The sequence below is a fragment of the Salminus brasiliensis genome, chromosome 14 (genome assembly GCF_030463535.1).
Source record: "Salminus brasiliensis chromosome 14, fSalBra1.hap2, whole genome shotgun sequence".
NCBI lineage: Eukaryota > Metazoa > Chordata > Actinopteri > Characiformes > Bryconidae > Salminus > Salminus brasiliensis.
The window spans coordinates 18,086,569-18,109,791 of record NC_132891.1 but is presented as its reverse complement, the minus strand read 5'-3'; the positions used below and the strand labels follow the sequence as shown (position 1 = coordinate 18,109,791).

The 23,223-nt window shown below is 41.1% G+C and overlaps 3 protein-coding genes across 3 annotated transcripts in view; all 3 read left to right on the top strand.

Annotated features, from left to right (window-relative positions):
- klhdc8b (kelch domain containing 8B) overlaps positions 1 to 6,281 on the top strand; it is a 136,721-nt gene extending 130,440 nt beyond the window's left edge. The window contains exon 6 of the mRNA XM_072697262.1: positions 1,843 to 6,281. Coding sequence (XP_072553363.1) covers positions 1,843 to 2,039 — 197 coding nt within the window. The 3' untranslated portion in view covers positions 2,040 to 6,281. The remainder of the gene's footprint in view (positions 1 to 1,842) is intronic.
- An 8,496-nt stretch (positions 6,282 to 14,777) lies between these two features.
- On the top strand, positions 14,778 to 18,254 carry guca1b (guanylate cyclase activator 1B). Its single transcript, XM_072696793.1, has 4 exons — positions 14,778 to 14,978; positions 15,199 to 15,348; positions 16,492 to 16,606; positions 17,892 to 18,254. The coding sequence occupies exons 1-4, from the start codon at positions 14,778 to 14,780 to the stop codon at positions 18,017 to 18,019; spliced, it is 594 nt and encodes a 197-aa protein (XP_072552894.1). The 3' UTR covers positions 18,020 to 18,254.
- A 1,803-nt stretch (positions 18,255 to 20,057) lies between these two features.
- On the top strand, positions 20,058 to 23,063 carry oard1 (O-acyl-ADP-ribose deacylase 1). The gene is made up of 6 exons (XM_072696572.1): positions 20,058 to 20,163; positions 20,517 to 20,576; positions 21,273 to 21,490; positions 22,005 to 22,063; positions 22,236 to 22,348; positions 22,551 to 23,063. Exons 1-6 carry the CDS (start codon positions 20,150 to 20,152, stop codon positions 22,651 to 22,653), a joined length of 567 nt encoding a protein of 188 aa, XP_072552673.1. The 5' UTR covers positions 20,058 to 20,149; the 3' UTR covers positions 22,654 to 23,063.
- Positions 23,064 to 23,223: the final 160 nt, after the last annotated feature.

Sequence of the window (23,223 nt, the reverse complement as noted above, 5' to 3'; positions counted from 1 at the left end):
TAAGGAGATCTGCAGCCTCGCACACTCTACACCATGGTGCAGAGTTCACAGATTACGGATCCCGGTTAGACTGACTTCTTCTGATTATCTCCTGCAGGAGCGACTGTGGCACTGCGTTTGTTCTCCCGAGAAATTATGATAACAAAAGTCACCCCCAGCGTTACTCACGCATTCATATCATCTGTGCTTCAATTTGAGTCTCCATGGAAACTGGTACAACTTAGTGGCGGGTGATGCGTAATGATGTTGGTCTCGCCACCAGAGGCAAGGCAGACCACAGGGAGGGGAGGTGAGAGAGAGAGCGTTTCGCTCAGCCTTATTGAACCTCAGGAGACAGGAGAAAATATTCTATTCAAAGCTGCTGGCTGTGAGACAGACAGCCTCTACTGTAGAGTGCAGAGAGAAGTACAGGGGCATGCAGACATTCAGAACCCCCTGGTCAATAAATCTGTTACTGTGTGAGTATCTAACCAAGATGGCCTGATTTCCAAAAGACAAAGTTAAAGATGACACATTTAAGCTAGATTTTAGCTTCCTTTCACCAATGAAATGATCCCTGTGCCACTTGCTGCAACATAAGCCCAAGCATGTTTTTTCATGACATTCTGCACCCTTCTCTCCCAAAAGTTAGCCTTGCTCATTATGGCCAAAAAAGTTCAATTCATCATCAGTTTCCAAAATGCTTCCATCAGTTTCTTTGAAAACATAGCCTCTAACACACTCCCGTTCCCCAAACATTTTGACCAGGGGTGTCCAAACTTTAGCATGGCACTGTGAAGTCAAGTAGCTTGGCTTACACTTTGCTGTCTGTTGTCCACATTAGTCAATATCTGGACAGCACTGCCCAGATTGTGGGTTGTGCCTTATCAAAGAGGTTTGCAGGCAGATTTTTCAGTGTGTGCATATGCTCCATAATTTTTACAGATATCTGCAAGGTGCCACCTGTCGAAATCCGCATTAGCCCCAAAACTCACCAGGTGGCAGGTGCTCCATCTGCAAGAGACATCCGTTCGAGTGTGTTTGTGTGTGTGTGTGTGAAGAAGTGGATGTGTGAGTGCAGTGGGGGGGTTGTTGTGATGTCAAGGTGCTGTTGTGTTGATTGAGTAGCTGGAGAGGCAGCCTAATGATGTGGCTGTGCTGGCTGCTCTGCACACCTGCCTAAGAGTGACTCATAAAGCCGTACTTTGAAAGCTCCCTCCTGCTACCTCCAAATCATCTGAAATATTAAACACTTTAAATGCTATTTCTCATGCTGTGATTCTTTCACCCTTGTAGAGAAGAAGAGATGAATTTTGTTAAAGCATCATGAGGCTTTTAACTAAAGCCTTCTCCAAAACGACATGACAACAAATGACACCCATTTCTCCAAATTCTTTTGAGCGTATGCAGGTACGCTGTACAGCCTAGTCCCACTTCAGATTCTTACTTGTATAGTTTTATAGTACTTCCAGAATAGTCTACTGTTTCTGAACACTAAATATTAAAATGAATATCTGCATAATAAGCCTGCAGTTTAAGAGACATGGGAAATATCCTAGAAAATGTCATTTTGTCTTATTCTTTTCACTTTTTTTCGAAGTAAAAGTTTGACGCTCTCATTAATAACCTACTTATTCAGCATACAGCAGTTTAGTTCAAGCCAGGCACACTGACTCTAAGTGTTTTAGCCTGCTTTTTGAATGAGACAGGGCAGCCAGTGGGAGCAGAGGTCCTTCACATATATCAGTCTTAAAGTCCAAAGTGGACTCAACGAGAAAAATGTTGGATATGGGGTTTTAAGTGGTTCATATAGTATTAATAGTTCAATTAAACTCAAATGTTTTTATTTTTTTCTTAATTCAGGTAATCAACCGTCACCATTGGGATCAGTAGAGAGCTACAATCACGTGAAGAGGAAATGGGAAGCTGTGGCTCCACTTTCTACCCCACGCTGCTCTTCTACTTCTCTACAGACCTCCAATATGCTGTTTGTCATCGGAGGAGTGTCCCAGGGACCCAGTAACGCAGTGGAGGCCCTCTGTCTGGAAGAAAGCGTCTGACACACATATGGGCGCGTTCTTTCACATCAGACACGAACGCACCCAAAACTGGACTCTCCTGGACATAAGACACAGACCAAAACTAGGGTCTGGCCATTGGTTTAGACTCAGACACTGGCTCTAGTGCATCAAGTCTGTCCTTTCAACAAAGGAGGTCTACAAGAGTCACGGACCACGAACGAGCCATGGACTCTAAAGCTGGAGGTCTTAGACAAACAAGCAAAGCAAAAAAACACAAAAAAATCTCTTATCTACACAAAAACCTACACAGACAGAGGTTCAGTGGTGCAGACGCCTTTGATCTGTGCAGTGTCTTTTCAGAATCAAAGCAGGGTACTTTTCTGGCTAAACTCAAAAGGAACATAGGGCCATATCCACCACGCTGCCGCAGAGTTTGCCTGCAGTAGCACATTTAGCACTTTTTCTATTACCTTAAAGGAAAACCAGAGATGATGTGTGAGGATTGTTTTTTTTTTTGTTTGTTTTGTTTAGTTTTTTTCTTTTGCGCGAGTGGAGGCGTATGCCTGCGCGTTTTTTTGTACCTTCACAGCCATGCATGTGTGAAATTCAGCACTGTTATTCTTAGAGCAGAGAAGAGCACTCCGCTAATGGTTAATAACCGATGCCTGCGCTGTAGCATGGGGTTCGGGGATTAGGGCAACTTGTGGAGACGGAGCGATTTAAAAATAGCCAGCAAGACCCGTGAGTGAGACCCAGCTCAGTCCAAGCAATTTCTGCTCAGTGTCAGAGCCCCACATAGTGCATTTTGACTTTCGAGTCACCTATATAGATCCACCATTATACCTGCTAAAGGAGCAGTTGGCATGACAACTGATAGTCTCAGTATCTGATTAGAGGTAAGTTGTTAGGAGGAAGCATTGCTGTCATGCCGCACAGAAAAATAGAAAGGTGTTTGCAAAGGTAAATGACAGCAGGGCTGGTAGCTGCTGTCAAGAGGATGCCACCTGCACTTCAGAACAGAGCAAAATCATGTTAGGTAATCTTCACACGCCCGCATCTTTATGAATTACCCCCTTCCACACCCCCACACACACGCAAACACACACACAACATGCTTTACCGGCACTCTGTGGTTGCCCGGATTCTCCACCATCGATGATATGACCATGAGAGCACTTGGGGTCAGGGGCTCATTAACGCTCTGCAATCCGAAGCTAAATGACAGGCTGGGAGTTTCAGGGTCACAGGTGGAGACCCAGGGGAAATACCGTGGTTGTGGGACGTTTCTGGCATATTGTTTGCACTCCTAGCACTCTGGTTATATTAATTAAATCCTGGCCTGCTCTCGGATGGTCCTATGGCCTGCCATTAACTGAAGGCCCAGAGCCTGACTCGATAATAAGACACTTATACATATTCATGCTCTCATATTTAGCCTGTCTCCAGGGTGTGCCGCTGCCTCTCAGTCATCTGCGCGCCTAAGGGGTGACTGTCTGTGATGAATGCTGTGCGAATGGCAAAGCTGTTCATTTACCTTCAGTATTTGAACGACACATGCCTTGCCCACAAACACGATGATCAAAGAGGCACATGTGCGCGCACACGGGCTCCTGCACACGCACACACACACACACACACATAAGGACGCCCACGCTCCTTCAGCATGTCTTGTTTGTTATGATTTACACCTCCCTAATGATACAACTGTGATACTCCGCTGGCTGCCAGCAGTCTTTTGCAGCACGTCACAGCAGAAACGTTAGCTGCTGATCGACAGAGGTTTATGGCTTTGTGCAGCCGTGACAGGCTCGCTCATTCAGAGACGGCGCGCAAAGAGGGGGAATCCCATAAGGACATGGAGCGATTGCTTATTTCCTTCGTCCCACTGTAAACAAACACAAGCTTTGCTGCACTACAATCGCGTGTGGTTTCAGTAATGGCTTATAAGGTTTTGACAGCTGGTAACAGATTTCAGGCTGCGGGAGCTCACATGTGAGGTGTGAGTAGATTAGCTGTGATGATTCTGAAAACAATATACCTCTTTTTCTACACGTATTCTGCTACATGACGAGGCTCATGAGCCCAGCGCACTGGATAGTACGCGATTCTCGACTTGCGTAAATCTTGCATTCAGTGCTTAGAGATCCCTAGCCAAGGCAGGTTGTTCGAATCTGCCAGCAATCTGTTTTGGGAAGAGATGTTTTGATAGAACCGCGCATCCAGAGTAGGAGCAATATGAAATACTTTGAGTTTCAGGGTTTTTCGAGACACAAAGAACTTCACAAGTAGGTGGTTTAAAGAAAATATAGGCAAACAATCAAATTTTATCAAGGATTGTTTTTTTTTTTTACTTTATTTTAAGGTGATGATACCAAGATAGGATATACATCCCACCCTTCCCTTTCCAACACAAGTTTGTTTGTGCATTTCTAGTAAGAAACAGAGTGTAACAAACACCTGGACCTTCAGTAGCAGTTGTGTTGCTGTGATTTTGACCATGTTTCTCTATGTCATGGTATATTTCTCTGTGGTGAACCTCTAGTTTGGATCAGTGAATTGACCCAGCTTTTCCCAGTGCTTTGTGTTTGGTTGGTCTACCTGTTTGTTTTTTTTATATCTCGTTCATGTGTGAGGTGACAGGTCGTCATTGTTCACCTTTTCTTTTTCTTTTTTTTTTGTTGTTGTTAAAGAGCTGAGGTGCTGGGGTCTGTTCTTTCTATATGATGGCGTGTTTTGACCTTTGTAATTGGTGTGTAACTGCAGATCGTGCTAGCTTGCTGGACCAACGTCCAGTCCAACCTAGGAAAAAAACAAAAAAAATTAACAACAAAAAACCTGCCAAAGAGGAGCTTCATCAAAGACCAACAGCAACAAAAAAACACCACTGTTAAAGCTAGTGTCTAGACGATACCATTCCAACTTGTTTAACCTTAAATGGAATATTGTGTGTGAAAAACGTAGATGACACATGCCATTGCAATCTCACAGTACAGGTCAGTTTTGTAGTTCCAGATTTTGTGCCTGTGGCAGGATTTCGCCACGTTCACATCCGTCACGTCAGAAGTAACGTCGGGGCTGTGCTATGCGAGAGAAGTGCTTGAAGTGAATGAGCAGAGACAGTGCTCATGGCCACAGCCAGCAGCATTCTTTGGCGTTCTCCTAGTCTCATCAGCAGAATGAGAAGAGTTAGCCCCCTTAGGTTCAGCCTGAACTCCACTGTAACAGATCTAATAATGGCAAAGTGCTCCTCTGCTAGCTTTTGTAATATAAGTTTTTTTGAAACGAGCCAGGATTGATGGTGGGAGAGCTGACTACTGTTTTCACTCTCTAAAGCATGGTATTTATTACCACGCCAGATTCCAGCATGCTCACGCTCCTCTGACAATCAATTTGAAGCAATTTTTAAAATCAAATGGTCTAAAATGGCGTCACTTGACTTTTTCAAGACCTCAGAACTTCTTTAGCCAGAGGCATTGATTTGTACTTGTATAGAAACTCTACATTTTACAACCTTTCTATGCTGGAGCAGTTTATGAAGATCACCACTTTGGGGCTGTGGCACGCATCGTCGATTTGCTTCACCACATTACACAAACACACTTTAGAGCAGATGTAGAAGCTATAATAAGATCATTGAAGCTTTGTAATGATGTCATGACTCAAAATCCAAGCCTAGAGGGTGAGCTTGTGTAGCAAATTCATATTGTAGAGAAGAATCCTAGTGTTAGATGCTAGAATTTTTGTGCATTTCCTAATACGGATGCATTTTCTTGCCATTTTCGATCTACGTTTCTATCCAAACTGTGGGTATCAGTGGGTAAAAAGTGCGAATGTAAGAAGCGAGTACAGCACAGTATTAAATTCTATCAACGTCCCTGATGCAACAGTCCACCATTGCACCTAACGAGTCCCCGCTATTCTTAAGTGCAGATTATAAAAGCATATCACATGGAAACCTTCACTCAGACTGGCATGGTTGCTGACAGTGCTCTGGGATAACACAGGTTCACGCAGGTTCGTGCCAGCGGCTCCAGTCCAGTAGTTCAGTGCCTATATATGTGAGGTAGTGCCTCTTCTATGACTTCTCTAATAAAAAGATTTGAGCATTGCTGTCCAGTGCTGTTTTGCTTGCGCGTCTTTTCTTCACCTCATCGTTGTTGTTTTTTTCTCAAATTTTAGTGAGATGCGACAGCAGCCCCGCGCCACAGTGCACACTGGACCATGAGCGTATCTGGCCGGCTCACAGGAAAAGTGACAAATGGATTCAGCTCAAATGTCACCGCCATTCATTATAGATGAAGTAGACACCAACAGAACATCTTCAAATGTCGCAGTGGGCCCTTACAGGCAAAAATGATTTTCTTGCCTTGTTGCCTTGCCTGTTGTACCTTTGATTTACGACTGTACTGTCTAGCTGTTGTTCAAATAGGGAGGAAAAAACAACATAAATGCTGGTTCTAGCTGTTATTTACATCACAGCTCATTGTAGAGAACAGATTGAGGCGGGTAAACCGTGCACAAAGCCGGAAATGTCAAATCTTTAGAAAGCAGGCCTTCTCTTAGTTCATTGACGTCAATACACAACACAATACAAACTCCACGCTAAGCCAGTGAAGGGCTTTCATGACTAACCATTATGTGCCTTTAATCCACTGAACAGCGTTTAATGACTTGCCATGAAGTGGTTGTGTCTCCTAGAGTACATCTTTATTTCTCTTGTCAGACATTGACCTTTTTGGCCTATTAGCTCCATTTCACTTAAGAAGGCCAGTGATAAGTACATCGACTTCATCCTTTTCTAAATCTCTCTCTGCATTAGACAGCGAGTGATCCAGACCATAAGAACTCCTACAGCCACAGTAAGCTACACTAACTGCATTCCTTAACCTTGCTCTGTGTGTAAGAGAGAGGGAGAGAGAGCACGCGCGAGAGAGAGAGAGATAGAACAGGGTATTTTTATTCGCTACCCTGGCAACTGGCTCTGACATTTTGGGAGATTTCAAAATCCTGAGCAATGGACAGAACAGGCTACCACTGGGCTTTTGTCATGACTGATTGCACACTTCAGCCACCCGGGGTCTTGCTTCATGCACACTGACTTTCAGTGAGAACTGACAAGTTAAGTGTTGCCTTTTAAGGGGCAAGGTTAGGGGGGCTTTAGACACACACTGTTAGGGTGGCATGCTATTCGTTCAGATTAATACTGGCTACAAACTGTCATAGAGCTTCACTTTGAAGGCGTTCCTCCTTATGAATACTATACTGAGCGTGCATTATTCCTTTTTTTATAATAAAGAAACGCGGCGAAACCACTCAAGCCAAACCCAGAACCCTGCTGTGTCACAACATGTCCTATGAAGCACTGACATCTAGGGACATTTTCAAGTATTACAAAACTTGTTAAAAAAACGGGCAGGTATTAACATTAGATTTTGGCTTCATGTACAATTCTGAAATAAAAAAAAAGGAGGTGTGAACCTTGTGGTCCAAAAACACACATTTTACAGAGCACGGTTTACTTTATTCTTAGTGAACAGATGTTGTAAACGATCACGGTCACTGATGGAAAGTACTGTATGTGTAACTAGAATGCTCTCAACCAAATGACTTCTGTAGCTGCTGCCTTTACAAAAAAAGACATTTATTCAAGTAACGTAATAAAGGGAAAACAAATGTATAAGAGTATGCTTTCAGTTTACTTTTATGTACTTTTTAGAGACATCACTAATTATACCTACATATGCTTAGCTTATACTGCATTTTTGTATATTTGTAAAATATACTGTATATGTATATTTGGCCTGTACTGTGAAGGTTACCTAAAAGGGTGTAAACTGGTAATATACTTCAAAGTGTAAACAATTAAATCTAAGTGTTATGTCAAGTTAAGTTCACATAAAGAAATGGTGACAGAATAAAAGACTATTAAACTAGTAGTTTACAGAAAGCATACTTAAAAGTGTACTTCCTGAAATTAACAATATGTGGGTTAGGAATATACATTCAGTACAGTTGTGGCACAAAATTAAACTTGGATGTAATCTAGTTTGGGCGGCAGGGTGGCACCCCAGATAGTGGGAGCTGTGGATTCAATCCCCTCTGAAGCCACTGTCTGTTTGGTGTGTTTTTCCCATGCCTGTGCAGGTACGTGCCATGGGGCTTCCCCCAAACTAGTTGTGTACTCAAGGTTTACTGCCATTACACCTAAAGTATTCCTAAAATATATACTTTAATAAACTAAACAGTGGGAAATACACTTAAACTTTACTCAAGTTTCCTAAATAAAATAAACTTGAGTATATTTTATACAAATTTATTATATATATATATATATATATATATATATATATACACTCAAGTTTATTTTTATAATATACCCAATATACTTTTTGTAAGGGTGGTCAGTCAGATGCAGGAATTAGGAGGTATTTTGACTCATTCCTCTGTACAGATCTGCTCAGTTGAGAATGGTTTGCTTCAGATCTTTACAGTGCATTTCATTTCCTTAACTGAATCGTGTGAAAGTGTCATATTTCACCAGTAGATCATTGTGGTTGTTCAACACTGTTTCTTAAACGTATTAACTAGAATAACTTAAACTAGGCATATGGTGTTCATATTACATGTTTCTAAGTGATATTAATCTAAGCAGGTCAATCTGCAGAGGCTCTAAATGAATAATGGCTCACAGTTTAAGTGAATTGAACATATTGAGGGAGATGGAGAATGATGTTAAATTTGTACAATTGATTCAATTAGGCTTGTTGTGGTTGGACAAGGGGGACTAAAAACTGGACATGATTACCTGTAATTAGCCTTTTTACACAATAACCTAAACACCTAGACCAGGCAGAAATCAACCAGTGATGGCTATGTTCTAACACCAGACATAATACTGATAACTTTACTACCTCACTGGACTCTATTTATCGCACATTGCACAACTTGCACACTACAGTCATTATTTATTATCCTCTGTCTGTACTGTGTTGTCTGTCCGCACTTGTTTGTTTGTGTTGCACTTGTGTCTTGTATGCACTGTCTATGTTGCACCATGGTCCGGGAGGAACGTTGTTTCGTTTCACTGTGTACTCTGTATGTAGTTGAAATGACAATAAACCCACTTGACTTGACTTGACACTTGACTTGACTAATAAGGGAATATAAGCGAGAGATGAAAACACTGAGAAGCAGGTGGGGCAAAGACTGAGATATACAGTAGCTGCTTTCTAAAGCCTAGACTGCAGCTGAGATAGGCTGCATTTCATGGCTGCTATGTCATACAAGGTGGTTCCAAATTGAAGGGCCGTTCATGTACAGTGAGAAATGAGGCCTCCAGAGAAGTGAAAAGGCACACAAGCTTCATGCTGCAGTTGCAGGAAGCGGCTCCTTTCTAGTGACATCACCACCCAGCCTGTTGTCTTTGTGTGACCAATAGGTTACTAAGAAGCATATGAGTCTTCATAGGATGGTCCTACCGAGGACTCGCCCTGCATCAGCTGCAGCCTAAGCGCTGGAATGCAGCTAATAACAGTAAGGCATGAGGGAGAAAGTACATGGCCGACATAAACAAAAGATTGTTTCTGAGGCTGTATGTGATAGCGAGGTGGGGCTACATGTGACAGTGCTTGTTTTTTGTATTTCATGTAGAGCATTTGATAATTTATCCTGTCTTGAAAAATATCAACAAAACAAGGTACCACTGTTGCATACCACAGTATGTGCCATTTTTAATTATGACATTATTCAGAATTAATTCAGAATTAAGTATCTTATTTAAGATCTTCTCATTATGGTCATTCAGAAAATAATGCAGACAATTTTGCATTTTGTAAGAAATAGTGCTTAAACAATAAAACCTATATTTATTTATTTATTATTATTATTTTTTTTAAGTGTACAGTGCAGAAGGAGCAGCAACAGGCCTAAAATGTAATTCTTATTAACCCCTTCTATGCTTATAGGCCTAATAATGTTTGGCAGGCCATGGACTGACTGGTAGAGAAGGAACATGCAGGATTCAGAAAGTTACAAAATTTGCCCCGGGATGTTGTTCCAACTGCCCAACTTCCATCTCTACTGACTGGAACACCGGACTCCAGTCACCCTTTTTGTATTCAGTGCATTACGCTGGAACTTCACACACTGTTCCCCTCATTGGCCTTGACTGTTTCAATCGTCTTGTTCAATAAAGATACGGCCCTGTAAACTGTTGAGTGAGGGAACTGTGATAACTCGCAAACTTTTTTTCCTCACAGCTGTACATGTTAATAATTTTGGCAGCATCTATTTATATCGCTGTAATTAACTTAGCGCTGAATTGGGCGACAGTGTTGATTCTGTTTATCAGTTGTCTATTTGTGGCTTATTAACCGCTCTGAGACCCGTAACAGTGCAGATATTAAAATCCACTTATGAGTGAATTATTCATCAGGGCTATTTTAGAGGGGAACTACACATAGCAATTATTTATCAATCAGTCGGACCTGATTACCGCTGGGTGCTTCTGATGGTTGTTTTTAAAACTCAATACTGAATAGTTTTACTGATGCACTTTACTTTGGAGCTACACACGTCATTCAGTTTACAAATAACCTGGTTTTAGGAATCATGTCATTTCCACACTGTGAGACACCAGGAGCTATCATTAGATCCAGTTTACTGGTCTAAAATGACTGTAGTTTCTCAGGGAAGCAGTTAGGCCTACTTCCCTTTCCTAATCCATAAGGACATTGCTTAATGACATCTCAGATGGCCTTGACACTTCTGGGGTAAGAGAGCTTATCCCCATGAAGCCTGCAGTCAGCATATTGGAGTAGGTCTCTAAAGTGCACACTCCTCAGGGAGCATTTCCTCACAAACACAAAACTCTAATGTTGCTACTTTCATAAGCTTCAACGTCATGACAGAACAAAGAGGAGTCCTAAAATCCAGGGATGGAAAATACTGTTCTGTTCTTTGTCAAGCGTGGACTCAAGCGTGGACTTGAAGCCGACAAAGCTGAGAAAGCTGAGAAACCGATTGGCTTGCTTTTTCTCAAGTAGAAGTAACTAATAATTATACAGTTGGTCAAATTTAAACTTCTCATTGTAAAGTACATTTGTGCATCAAATTTGAAGATATTTCTATTTAATATTTGCATTAAAACATATTTATATAAAAATAAAAATATATTAAAACAATTTTTCGATGTATTTCCTACAAAATGAAATGATCTGAGTAGGTTTATTTAGAATGTATATAAACAGCACCTTTTCAGCACCTGCAAAAAATGATACTGTTTTCATTTACAGTGTGTTATTTTGGAAGATTTATACTTTAGTTCTAAGTTAAATTAAATTGAAATGAAACCTTTAGACAATGCTAATCAGTTTAATTTATGAATACATTTAAATTAATCCATATCAGTGTAAAATGAGGTTGTTTGCTCATGTTTGTTGTGAGGACTAGCACTACCCATGAGTCACTTCATCACATACCACCGAACAAAGAAAGCTTTTAATGTACAGTAGCATGCAAAAGTTTGGGCACCGCAGTCAAGTCAAGTTCTGTTACTGTACGTAACCTAAAAAAAAAAACATGAAAGATAACATCATCAAGACATGTCAGAAATTGAAAAGTAGTCTTGATAAAAATATTTTTTAAAAACCATACACTTACGCTATATGGACAGTATATACTGGATACTGGAGGCAGAATATAGTGTATAGGCAGACTGCATGGCTAGGTGTTATACACCTGTGGAAATGTGACTGAATACAACACCTGAATTCAGTGATCATGAGGCATGTCCAAATAATTTTCTCCATATAGTGTATTTTGACCAAAGGTGCCCAAATCTAAATAAGCATATGTTTAGCATCAAAATTCCACTTTTAATTGAGCAAGATTTGGACAAGTTTGGACTTACAGTACATGTGAACAACAGCTGGCTTTATCAAATGGTAAATAAAAATAACGAAGGCAGTTACAAAGGTTTTCTTCTGACAGTAAGGATATGTAATGCAAAGATATGTGCCCTTTTAGACATGTTCAGGTGACCTGTGTGCATGTAGATGAACAGACATCGATTTACAGCCTATAACAATGCAGCCTTGTTTTGCAGTATATTACATCAGCCAGCCATCGTTTACGCACCTTATCAATACAGTGTTTCTCTCTCCAGTACAGCACATTGCATAAGCTCATCAATGCAATTTATTTCTAACAGGAAGACAGCAGGGCGAGGTAGGCCTCTCAGTGTTGAGTGGCAAAAGTAGCTTTTGGAAATATGTCACTGCATTTCAAATTGTAATTTCAGTTTAAACCCATCTGCTTAAATGCCAGGCTCGAGCGGCTGGTCAGGGGCGTTTGGAACGCAGTTCAATTGCCACAGTCTTTCTGAGGCCTTCATGAACTTGGCCATGGCCATATACACAGTCTTAAGATGCTTAACTACTTTCTTTAGATCAGAGGTGTTCAAGTCTTCACTAATCTTCTAATTATCATCATCATCATAATATAAATATTTTCTGTAGTGTGTGTGTTTTGGCATTAGCGATAGCTATATAGATCCGCACTGCAGACTCTTAACTTCTTTATTTACCTTCTGAGAACTTTCTTACTTCTGCTGGCTGGGCAATAATGTCTGTTGATGGTGCCTTAAAAGAAAGGACAGTTAAAAGAAAGAATAGGGGACTGGATATACCTGGATATCACAGCTTGTCTTTTTCTTTCGTATGAGGCCCATCCTAAAGCTCCATCCCAAAGATCCATTCTAAAGCTCCATCCCAAAGCTCCATCCCAAAGCACAATTCCAAAACTCCATCCCAAAGCTTCAGCCAAAAGTTTCATTCCAAAGCTGCATCCCAAAGTTGCATCCCAACGCTTTATCCAAAAGCTCCAACCCAAAGCTCCAACCTAAAGCTCCAACCCAAAGCTTCATCCCACAGCTTCATTTGCAAGCTCCATCCCAAAGTTCCATCCCAAAGACTAATCCCAAAGATGATGCCCAAAGCTCCATCCCAAAGCTCAATTCCAAAGCTCCATCCCAAAGATCCATCCCAAAGACTAATCCCAAAGATGATGCCCAAAGCTCCATCCCAAAGCTCAATTCCAAAGCTCCATCCCAAAGCTTCAGCCCAAAGCTGCATCTCAAAGCTCCATCCCAAAGCTCCATCCAAAGCTCCATCCCAAAGCTCCATCTCAAAGCTTCATTCCAAAGCTCCATCACAAAGCTCCATCCCAAAGCTCCATCCCAAAACTGCATCCCAAACTTTCATCTGAAAGCTCCAACCCAAAGCTCCAACCCAAAGCTTCATCCCACAGCTTCATTCCCAAGCTCCATACCAAAGTTCCATCCCAAAGACTAATACCAAAGCTCTATCCCAAAGCTTCATCTGAAAGCTCCAACCCAAAGCTCCAACCCAAAGCTTCACTCCACAGCTTCATTCCAAAGCTTCATTCCAAAGCTCTATCCCAAAGCTCAATTCCAAAGCTCCATCCCAAAGCTTCAGCCCAAAGCTCCATCTCAAAGCTTCATTCCAAAGCTACATCCAAAAGCTACATCCCAAAGCTTCATCTGAAAGCTCCAACCCAAAGCTCCAACCCAAAGTTTCATCCCACAGCTTCATTCCCAAACTCCATACCAAAGTTCCATCCCAAAGATTAATACCAGAGCTCTGTCTCAAAACTCAATCCCAAAGCTTCATCCTAAAGCTTCATTCCAAAAGCTTCAGCTTGCAGTTCCTTGTGATTCATGGTGGATTTTAGATTTTGGTTATGGATCATTGTTCTGTTGTAAAAGCCACCCTCTTTTTAGCTTTAGTTTCTTGACTTGTAGAACGTGTCCTGTGCCACTGGCTGTTACACAATCCAGAAACACAGTAAATCCAGCCTTATGATTCCACAGTTCATTTTAACTGCCATTTATTAATGACATTTCAGAAGTTGTAGTGTAAAATTGTTCAGTAGTGGTTCAATCATGATGTTAGGGGGTCAGGTTTCCATGGTTTCATTGCACTAAAATACTACTGCCAGTGTTTGTCACTGGTTCTAGAGGAAGAAACATGGGAACCATTGAAGAACACTGGTAAACATCACCTTTAATATATAATTAGCAATCATTGGAGATTGTGAAGAATATGAGTAGCCTTGATAATTTATTGGATTGGCTGCTTAAAGCTAGGTTTTTTATATGTACACGCTCTCCCCTTTCGCAAGTAATCAAAGAGAAGCCTGAGAATTCTCTGACCATGAGCTGACACTTGGATCAACAGAATAGCTTAAAGAATAATCATCAAAGCATGGATTGACTTAGTATTCATGAAACCACAATCATTACATCTGCCCCCTCTCTAGAGGCCCCTGGACCTGTGGGGGTACAGTGTTCTGCATTCTAAAGGAGGAACTATAGCAAAGCCTCCCTTCATCTGCCTCTGGACTAATTGAGCGAGACATGCTGATATGATTAATCTCCACTGTCATGTGATCCAAAACAGACCGAGTTCTGGATCCCAAGCCAGTAGGGCATCAGCACGACAAGCTTAGGGGGACTTTTCCAATCTTTCAAAGACAAACATTCTGGGCATTTTTCCAGTTCAGGCACATTCCTATCCTGGTGCTTAAAAAGCTGCAGTAACAGTTGCACCTCCATTTCTCACCTTTTTTCATCGCCAGTCTGTGGCTGTGTGGGATGTTTTGACTGCAGACGTGTGAAGCAGCAGAAGGCTTTCAGATATGTGCGTGAACATCTTTGGCTGAGAGGCAACATCCGAGCTTTCCAAACCCACTTGCGCGATGGGTCAGCGGCTCAGCGACGATTCGGACGATAAGGAGATCGATGTGGCCGAGCTGCAGGAGTGGTATAAGAAATTTGTGGTGGAATGCCCAAGCGGGACCCTCTTCAAGCACGAGTTCAAGAGCTTCTTTGGCGTGACCGACAACCAAGAGGCCGCAGACTACATAGAGAACATGTTCCGAGCTTTTGATAAAAATGGGGTGAGTGATGCAGTTTCTTCTTCTGCCAACAACTGACTAACTAATGGCATGATAATGACAAAAAAGCAACAGCAGTGAATTTGATAGAAACTATAGATTGGATCCAACAGTTAGTCTAATGAATTCTCTGGGAACCAGTAAGATTTAACAAAGTTTGGCTTCCTGCATTAGGGCCTATTGGCATGCTTCTCTTTTCTCCATCTTTTTTTTTCTTCCCCAGGACAACACTATTGATTTTCTGGAATATGTTGCAGCCTTGAATCTGGTGCTGCGAGGCAAACTGGAGCATAAACTCAAATGGACTTTTAAAATGTACGATAAGGACGGGAGTGGCTGCATCGACAAAACAGAGCTAAAGGAGATTGTGGAGGTAATCGCCCTCAGGCTTCCTTATCATTCCTTTAATCACACTGACTCAGACATGTCACCTCAAACTTGTGTGTATTTGTGTGTTTGTGTTTCGAAAACTAATAGAGGCAAATACTGAATCTGGTTCGGAGCAGGATTAATGCCATGACCCTGCTTATGTCACAGACACCCTGACATTGACATTTTAAAGTGAGAGTCACAGGGGATGATTATCCATTTGACCTCTATGATTTCACAGCCTGTTACCTGCAGCAGTTAAGCCACTCATGAGCAGTATCATGTGCTCACGCTCACACACATGCTCCTAAACATGCAGCAATCAAGAAAAGGCAATAGATTCAAAACAGCACTTTATAATTTTTTGTAAAAATGAGTATCTGGTAATTAACATCTTAAAAGTATTCCGTTATTAATGTTAAGACTAAACCATTCAAGTGTGCACCCATTTAGCAAAAGGACCTCAAAAAATATCACATCTCTATTTTTTCTGATTATTATTTTTCTACATCACTTAAAAACAATTTGGACAAATGGACCAAAAAAATGCTCTAATATGACTTAGCTCTAACAACTCTTTACATTAACTACAAGCATCAAGAGTCAAGTGTAGCTGCTAAATTGTGTATATATATATATATATATATATATATATATATATATATATATATATATATATATATATAATTTAACTGAAACGCACAAATAGTGTGGAGGCAAACGGAAAGGGTGTGCTGGATTTACGAGACCTCACTATTGGATGGATGTTTACCTCACTATTCTAGCTTTCATCATTTTTGGAAGCCAAAAACTGCAATTGAACAGAAAATTTGATTCATCCGCCACCTCTACTTTTTTAACGTTAAATTCAGCCAAGAAATACAAATTATGCTCTAAAATGTGCAGACCCCATATTTTGCTGCTGTCCACTGAAAACCATGTATCTCTATTTTTGTCTGTTTTTAGTTTTCTCCATGGTTTGAACCCTGAAGCTGCTTCTGTACACTATGTACATCATTCTGAATGATCAGACCAATAGAAATAGCTCTAAAGTACTTGAAATAAACTCTTGTCCTACAGCCCTGCTCAGCATCTTAATTTCTCTTGCACTGATTGATTTTGTATTATTTGGCCTGTTTTTTTTCAGTCAATTTATCGAATGAAGAAGGCGTGCCATGGGGAGCTGGATGAGGAGTGTAACCTACTCACCCCTGACCAGGTGGTGGACCGGATATTTGAGCTGGTGGACGAGAATGGAGATGGTTAGCTCATTATTGTTATCTTTGCTCAGTCTAATGTCTAATCTGCCTCATCTGTAGTAGGGTTGGGCGATATGTTAAAAATATTACATTACGATATTTCAAAATATTTTCTCGATACACAACATTTATCACAATAGTAGCAGATTCTTATGAACTGCTATTTAAATACTCTCCCATATGTAACACAGTGATTTGATTCAGTATTTATTGAACATCATCCATTTAACCAGGGCTGATTACACTCTTTTTAATGAACCACACAGTTGGTCAGCGTTCTTTAAGCACTGATGATACCCACGATATGCTCAGAAAAGCAGATATGAAAGAATACAGTTTATTATGATGATTTTGGTGTATTCCTCAAATGCACTGTCTGTATATCCCCACTGTCACTAACACCTTGCATCTCCATTTGTGATGTTTTCACAGTTTGTTTTCATTTGAGTTTGGCAGCTGTTTAACATTCTGTCAATTTTCATGAGGAATCATATAGAAATTCTCAAAAATAACTTATATATAGATATAAAATCTTTTTGCATGATGAAATGCTGACTGTGGTATGATTAAAGTAACGTCATGTAATGTTTGGCCTTCTTGAGCATATCACTGCTGTCTAATGACGACAATGTATCTCCATTTTGCCAGTTGTTAGTTTTCTCCATCATTTGAACCCTGTAGCTGCTTCTGTACAGTGTGTAAATGATTCCGGGTGAATTGACCAATAGAAATGCTCTAAATTACTTGGAATATACTCTTATTTTACATCAACTTGCATTCAAAGCTAAGAACATTTTGGCCTTCTCCTTTAACATCGCCATCTTTTAGACACATGTTTTTCATTGGATAGTGATCTACAGTGCAGGGACAGCGGACAGTGGCCTAACTAGGATTTATCAATAAGTCAGGTCAAGTAAAGACATCATATGACCCAGTCTCCATAGGTCAAGCCTTAAGGCCTTTATGTCACAGGTACTAAAGGGACAAGACTCGGAAACACTGACCTATAAAAGAACTATAATTAGTCATCAGTGAGGATTATAATAATATGTCGCCTAGATGATTCATTGGTTTGACTGACAGGTGCTGAAGCCTCTATTGTAGGCCTCTATTGTGAGTGTGTTTTTGAGTCAGCATGGACAATCTCAGCAGATAGTGAAAACTTTTCTAATAACACTGTAAAATAAGCAGACCACAGGAAATCCCATTCACATCCCGAACAGTTGTGCAGCTTCAAAGTCTCCCCCAGAAAAGCGAGTGACGGTGAGCGTGTTTCCTGTGTTTGCAGGGGAACTCTCTCTGGACGAGTTTATTGACGGCGCACGACGTGACAAGTGGGTCATGAAGATGCTGCAGATGGATGTGAACCCAGGAGAGTGGATCAACGAGCAGCGGCGGAGGAGCGACAACTTCTAAAGCTCCTCCAACACCCCAGCTCCTAAACCTCCACCCAGTCCGTTCACATCTTACGATTGCCCAAAAACACCGTTAGTTGTGGGGCTGTGGACTGAGTGGTGGTAGGAGAACATGCAGAAGGAACCTTAAGCCTTTTCCTTGAGTGAAAAACGACTCGTACACAGAGGAAACGACAAAGCAAATGAACTTTCACAACCTTTAGCCCCTTTTCTCTTCTATACTGCTTCAGCTGCAACAGCCCTTCACTCCCTTTCAAAGTGTAAAGTGTTTTCTGATTAATTCCGTTTGTTCTGGGCCGAGACTGGAAGCTACTGCTACTCAGCTGAGATCCATTTTAGTTAGAAAGTCTGTCTCATATCATGGATTTTAGTCAGAATTTAGGATGTTGGGAAGTTAGACTGTATTCTTACATAATGGAACCTTTTTCTGTATATATTTACTTTATTTTAAGAATGACTATGTATTGATCGCAGTGTTAAAGAGATGGTGTAATGATGTGTGTCAACTGATTACATAACAACTGATAAATAAACGGATGAACTAAAAAGTGCATATTCATTTATCACATAAAATGTCTTTTGATCACATGGGACTACAGATTTTTAACAAATGTCAGAAAGTCCAAATATGACACGAAAGATACACTGTGGTGCCAGGAGTGTGGTCAAGTGCCACCTGCAGGATGCACAGCCAGACACAATGAACCTGCAGGATAATTAGACGGGTTATCTCCTCAGCTGACAGCTGACAGCCTGGTTATGTGTTTTTTTCTCAGTAGGCTGTCAGAGACTGAGAGAGATACTCACCTCTCCATGCAGAGCCAGACTAACAGTCAAAGGATGGAAAAGTCAAAGCATAGAAATGTTTCTTGGCCATTTCTTTTTACAGCTTAAAAGCCTCAGGGAAGAACAACTTTTGGTATCCTGATCAAACATGCTTGTATCAGTGTGAAAATGTCTAAAGGCTGAGCCCCTTAAACCCTAGCTTAATGATTCAGTTATTAATCCGAAAGCAACAACTATTGTACAGTGATTTAACATTCCCCTGGGTTCAATTTTCAGTCCCAAAACAGATATTATGATGGTAATGAAGTAGGGGCTTACAAGCAGGATACCATAGGAAATAGGATGCAGATGAGGAAAGCATTTAAGGCCAAATTTATGAGGGAAGTGCACCAGAAGGTCCAACGTTTTTGTCTGTCCAAAAGTTTGTAGACCCCTGCTCAATTTGTCATCTGTAATTATAGATATTATCAAGATGTTTGTTCCCCTTTGCTGAAGTAATCGCCTCTACTATTCTAGGAAGTCTTTACCCTAGCTAGAAGATTGTTGTGAGAATTTGGTTGGATTCAGCCTCAAAAGCGTTAGAGAGGTCAGGTGCAGAGGCTGGATGATTAGTTCTGGATCATTAACACCACTCTAACCCATCCCAACGTTATTGGGAAGAACACAGCTCTGGTGCTCCAGTGCAGCCCTGCATGCTGGGGGTGTATACCCCCTCTAGTAGACGCTAGGCTCATGTACAGCTTCTCCAGAGTTTCCTATTCTAATACCAATTCTTTATTATCAAGATTTTACTAGCTTTGTGTGCCCAAAAGAGAAAACCCTAAGTTAATGATTCAGTAATAATCCTAAAGCAAAAACTACTGTACATCAATTTAGTGTACGGGTGAAGTCCCACATTTTAGGGTCTGGGGGTGTATGCCCCTCTAGCAGACGCTTGGCATTGGTCACAGTGCATTCTCTACTAGAGCATCCCATTCTAATACCAATACTTTTTTCAAATTCCAATTTACTTTTTTATTGATATTATTATTTACTAGATGTGTGTGCCGAAAGCTCAAAAAGCTAGCTTTTGAGTACACCTCAAAAGAATAGTTCCCCAAAACATTATGCCCCTTAAAGCCAAAATTTAAGCATCAGATTTTTTGACGAACCATGAGTTCACTAATAAGTTTGGCTGTCTGGATACTTTTGGACAGTGTAAATAATTGTGTTGTTCCTTCTCCTGACGCCAGGGGGCAGCTGTGCTCAGCTGCAGGTCATCAACACTAGCATTAAGCTGCCGTTGCTGCACAGGAGCCTGTCCGCTCCTCTCATTTAGACGGAGAAGCACTGCGAGTACAGCCGCATGCACGTAGTCAGGTATTTATCAAAGAAATGAGCAAGTAAGGGCCTTGTTTGTGTTTCAGGAAACATTCTTTCAGGAAGGCAGAAAACTTTCTTCGCTAGCTATAGCTAACTGCGTGGCGAGGCTGAGACAGCCAGCACTCGCTCTCTGTCAATAGACGCTCACTAAATTAGCAAGCGAGCTAGCGCTATTAGCTACCTGCCAAAGCCACCTAGCTTAGTAATGCTTAGTAATAATGCTACGTAATATTTTAATAATTACATTTTAATATTCACTGAGTTGCCAGTGTTGTACTCTAGAGGGCTGGTTAGCTTCCACTTTCACTGCTCAGTTGATGGCCCTGTTCATCTGCTAATTTGGTTGGCAGATGGCTAAAGAACCCAAGGGCCAGTCTGATGTCCTTCATGCGAATGAAGACAGAGAAGACGTAAGTAGAAAGGTAGTCCAGTCACACAACCATTATCATTCAACTTTATCTGTTAATATGAATCATTTCTATTAATCTGCGTTCATGCATGCGACCTAATCATTTCTTATGTCATGTATGCCTGTTCCACCTTTTCTGTATGTATTGTAAATCCACAGTCAGGCATGGTCCAGAGGAGGATGGGTTCATCAGTGGTTCCCAACCCTGGGGCTGCAGTTCTTACTGCCCAGCACATTATACACTCATGGCGTTTGGCCGACACTCTTTGCCGGAATGACTTTCACTTGAATTATGTAGGTACGGGTATGCGAGTGTAGCGTTTGGAGTCTTGCACCAATTGAGTACTCTCAATGATGTGGCACGGTGTGCTTGCCTGGCCGGGGAATCGAACCCGAGTCTGCCAGAGGGAAGTGGGTGCTGTTACCCACTATGATGCACCGACCGTTCACTGCTTTTCCTGCTTCAGCACATCTGAGTTGAAGTGGGTGTATCAGAACAGGCAGACATGAGAAAACTTTGGGCATGAGAAACTCCAGGACCAGGGATGGGACACTGCACTCTTCCCAGGGCTATTACAGAGCTTGTCCTGCTGTTGTGTCCCCCTGTTGATCCTCATTTGCAGTGTCTATAAAGCTGCCAGAAATTTGGACTTTTATGGTCTTATGAGGCAAAAGCCCATTTTTAATGGGCTTGTAGGGAGTTCTATGTTGTGAGTAAGCAACTGATGTCCTCTTCCTCCTCTGGTCAGCACGCAGCGGTGGGCAGTAAGCTAAAGTATGTGAAGGGGGATCTGTTCTCCTGCTCTGCTACGGACGCCCTCGCTCACTGTATCAGTGAAGACTGCCGCATGGGAGCAGGTATTGCAGTCCTCTTCAAAGAGAAGTTTAATGGCGTGGACGAACTTCTCGCACAAAGTGAGTTCAGTGTGCTCAGAATACTTGCATTGCCTAAGGTGGCACAACATGGTCAAAACAGCAAATCCCAATGATCTATTATCACACACTGCTACTGTGATAATTATAGCAGAACTATTCTGATTGTTTAAGTACACTTAATAAGATATAAATAAGTTGACCGTCTGTTGTTGTACACAGAATAACTTTTCTGTCTATAAAAGCAGCCACATGCCCCCCCCCACCCCCCACCCCCTTAACTGATCCAGTGGTCTTCTTTCTCATCCTGTGGACAGTATGGTTGCTAGAGAAATCACAGCAGCTGCAAGACTGTGCCTTCCTATCTGGTTTTAATGGGGATGGATTTTAGCACAGTGTTTTGTGGTAATGTGATTTAGAGGAAGCACATGCTGGCTTCCACTCACCTGGATTCAGTTGTAGAGACAGTTCTAACTACTGTCTGGGAACTGGTTAAAATGTAAATACTGTAAATGTCATGCTTAAACTGATTGTGTGCCATTTCCTGTTTTCACAGAGAAGCAACCTGGGGAGTGTGCTGTACTTAAGAGATCTGACCGATTTGTTTACTACCTTGTGAGATCATTAATGTGATGATTTTCTTGGTTAAACCATGGTGATGGTTCCTTTTTGGAAGTGTCAGAACATATTCAGAACACAAACAGGAAAAAAAGTCCAATTATGGGTTGTTATGAATTTTTTGTCATTTAAATTTTATGTTGATTTTTCCTTATCATGACTGTTTTAGATCACAAAGGAAAAGTACAACAATAAGCCCACCTATCAAACACTCAGACAAAGCCTGGAGGCCATGAGAGCACACTGCTTGGAAAACGGAGTGACCAGACTATCCATGCCTCGGTATTAAGCACTCATGCATTTCAGACAATGCGTTAAACATTACCATAGGTGTCAACCCGTATCTTTTACCAATATATTACCCAACTGTTTCCCAGAGTTTTCGAGGCATAGCATTATTATATTAATGTACTTATTATATTAATGAAGGCTGTGAATATAAAGTTAACAGTGTCTAACATGTAGTCACTACTTGTTAACCTAGGATTGGCTGTGGCTTGGATCGACTGAGTTGGAACAAAGTGGCTGTGATGATTGAAGATGTCTTCCAACACACAGATGTGGCCATCACTGTATATACGCTATAAGTCATGGAAATAAGGTAGAAGACTTGTGCTCGCACTTCATATGGCTGGGTTCGTTTGGAATTACAGAATGGACGTTTCAGTATTTGTCTTGGGAACTGCAGTATAGCGCTGTGAAAAGGATGATATGCAAAGTCTGTTTGACTTTAAACTAAGCCAAGTTGAACAGTTGCCTTGTAATGGACAAATATTTTTTGTTCTTTGTTCACTTTCTTTTCTGAGAGCTGTTAATGTATATGGATGATGAAGCATGTTCACCACTAGATGGTGCCAGTGCTTTGAAATCCTCTGAAATTTGTTATTTGATTTGTTTGTTATCTAACTTTCATTTATTTCCTTTCAGTGTCAGTTTCATTAATACTGTTCCTGTTGAATAGCTGGAAATCATTGAGTGATTTATTAAAAATAAATACTTGATTTTCATAACTATACCTCTGAAGGGTTGTATCTTAAATGTTCTCACACACAAAAAGAACAATAGTCAGTGCTCTAATATTAGGCAGATTGGATTAATATTTGGACCATTCTTGTGCTGTATAGAGCTCAATATGAAGTGCACAATCACAATGTTAA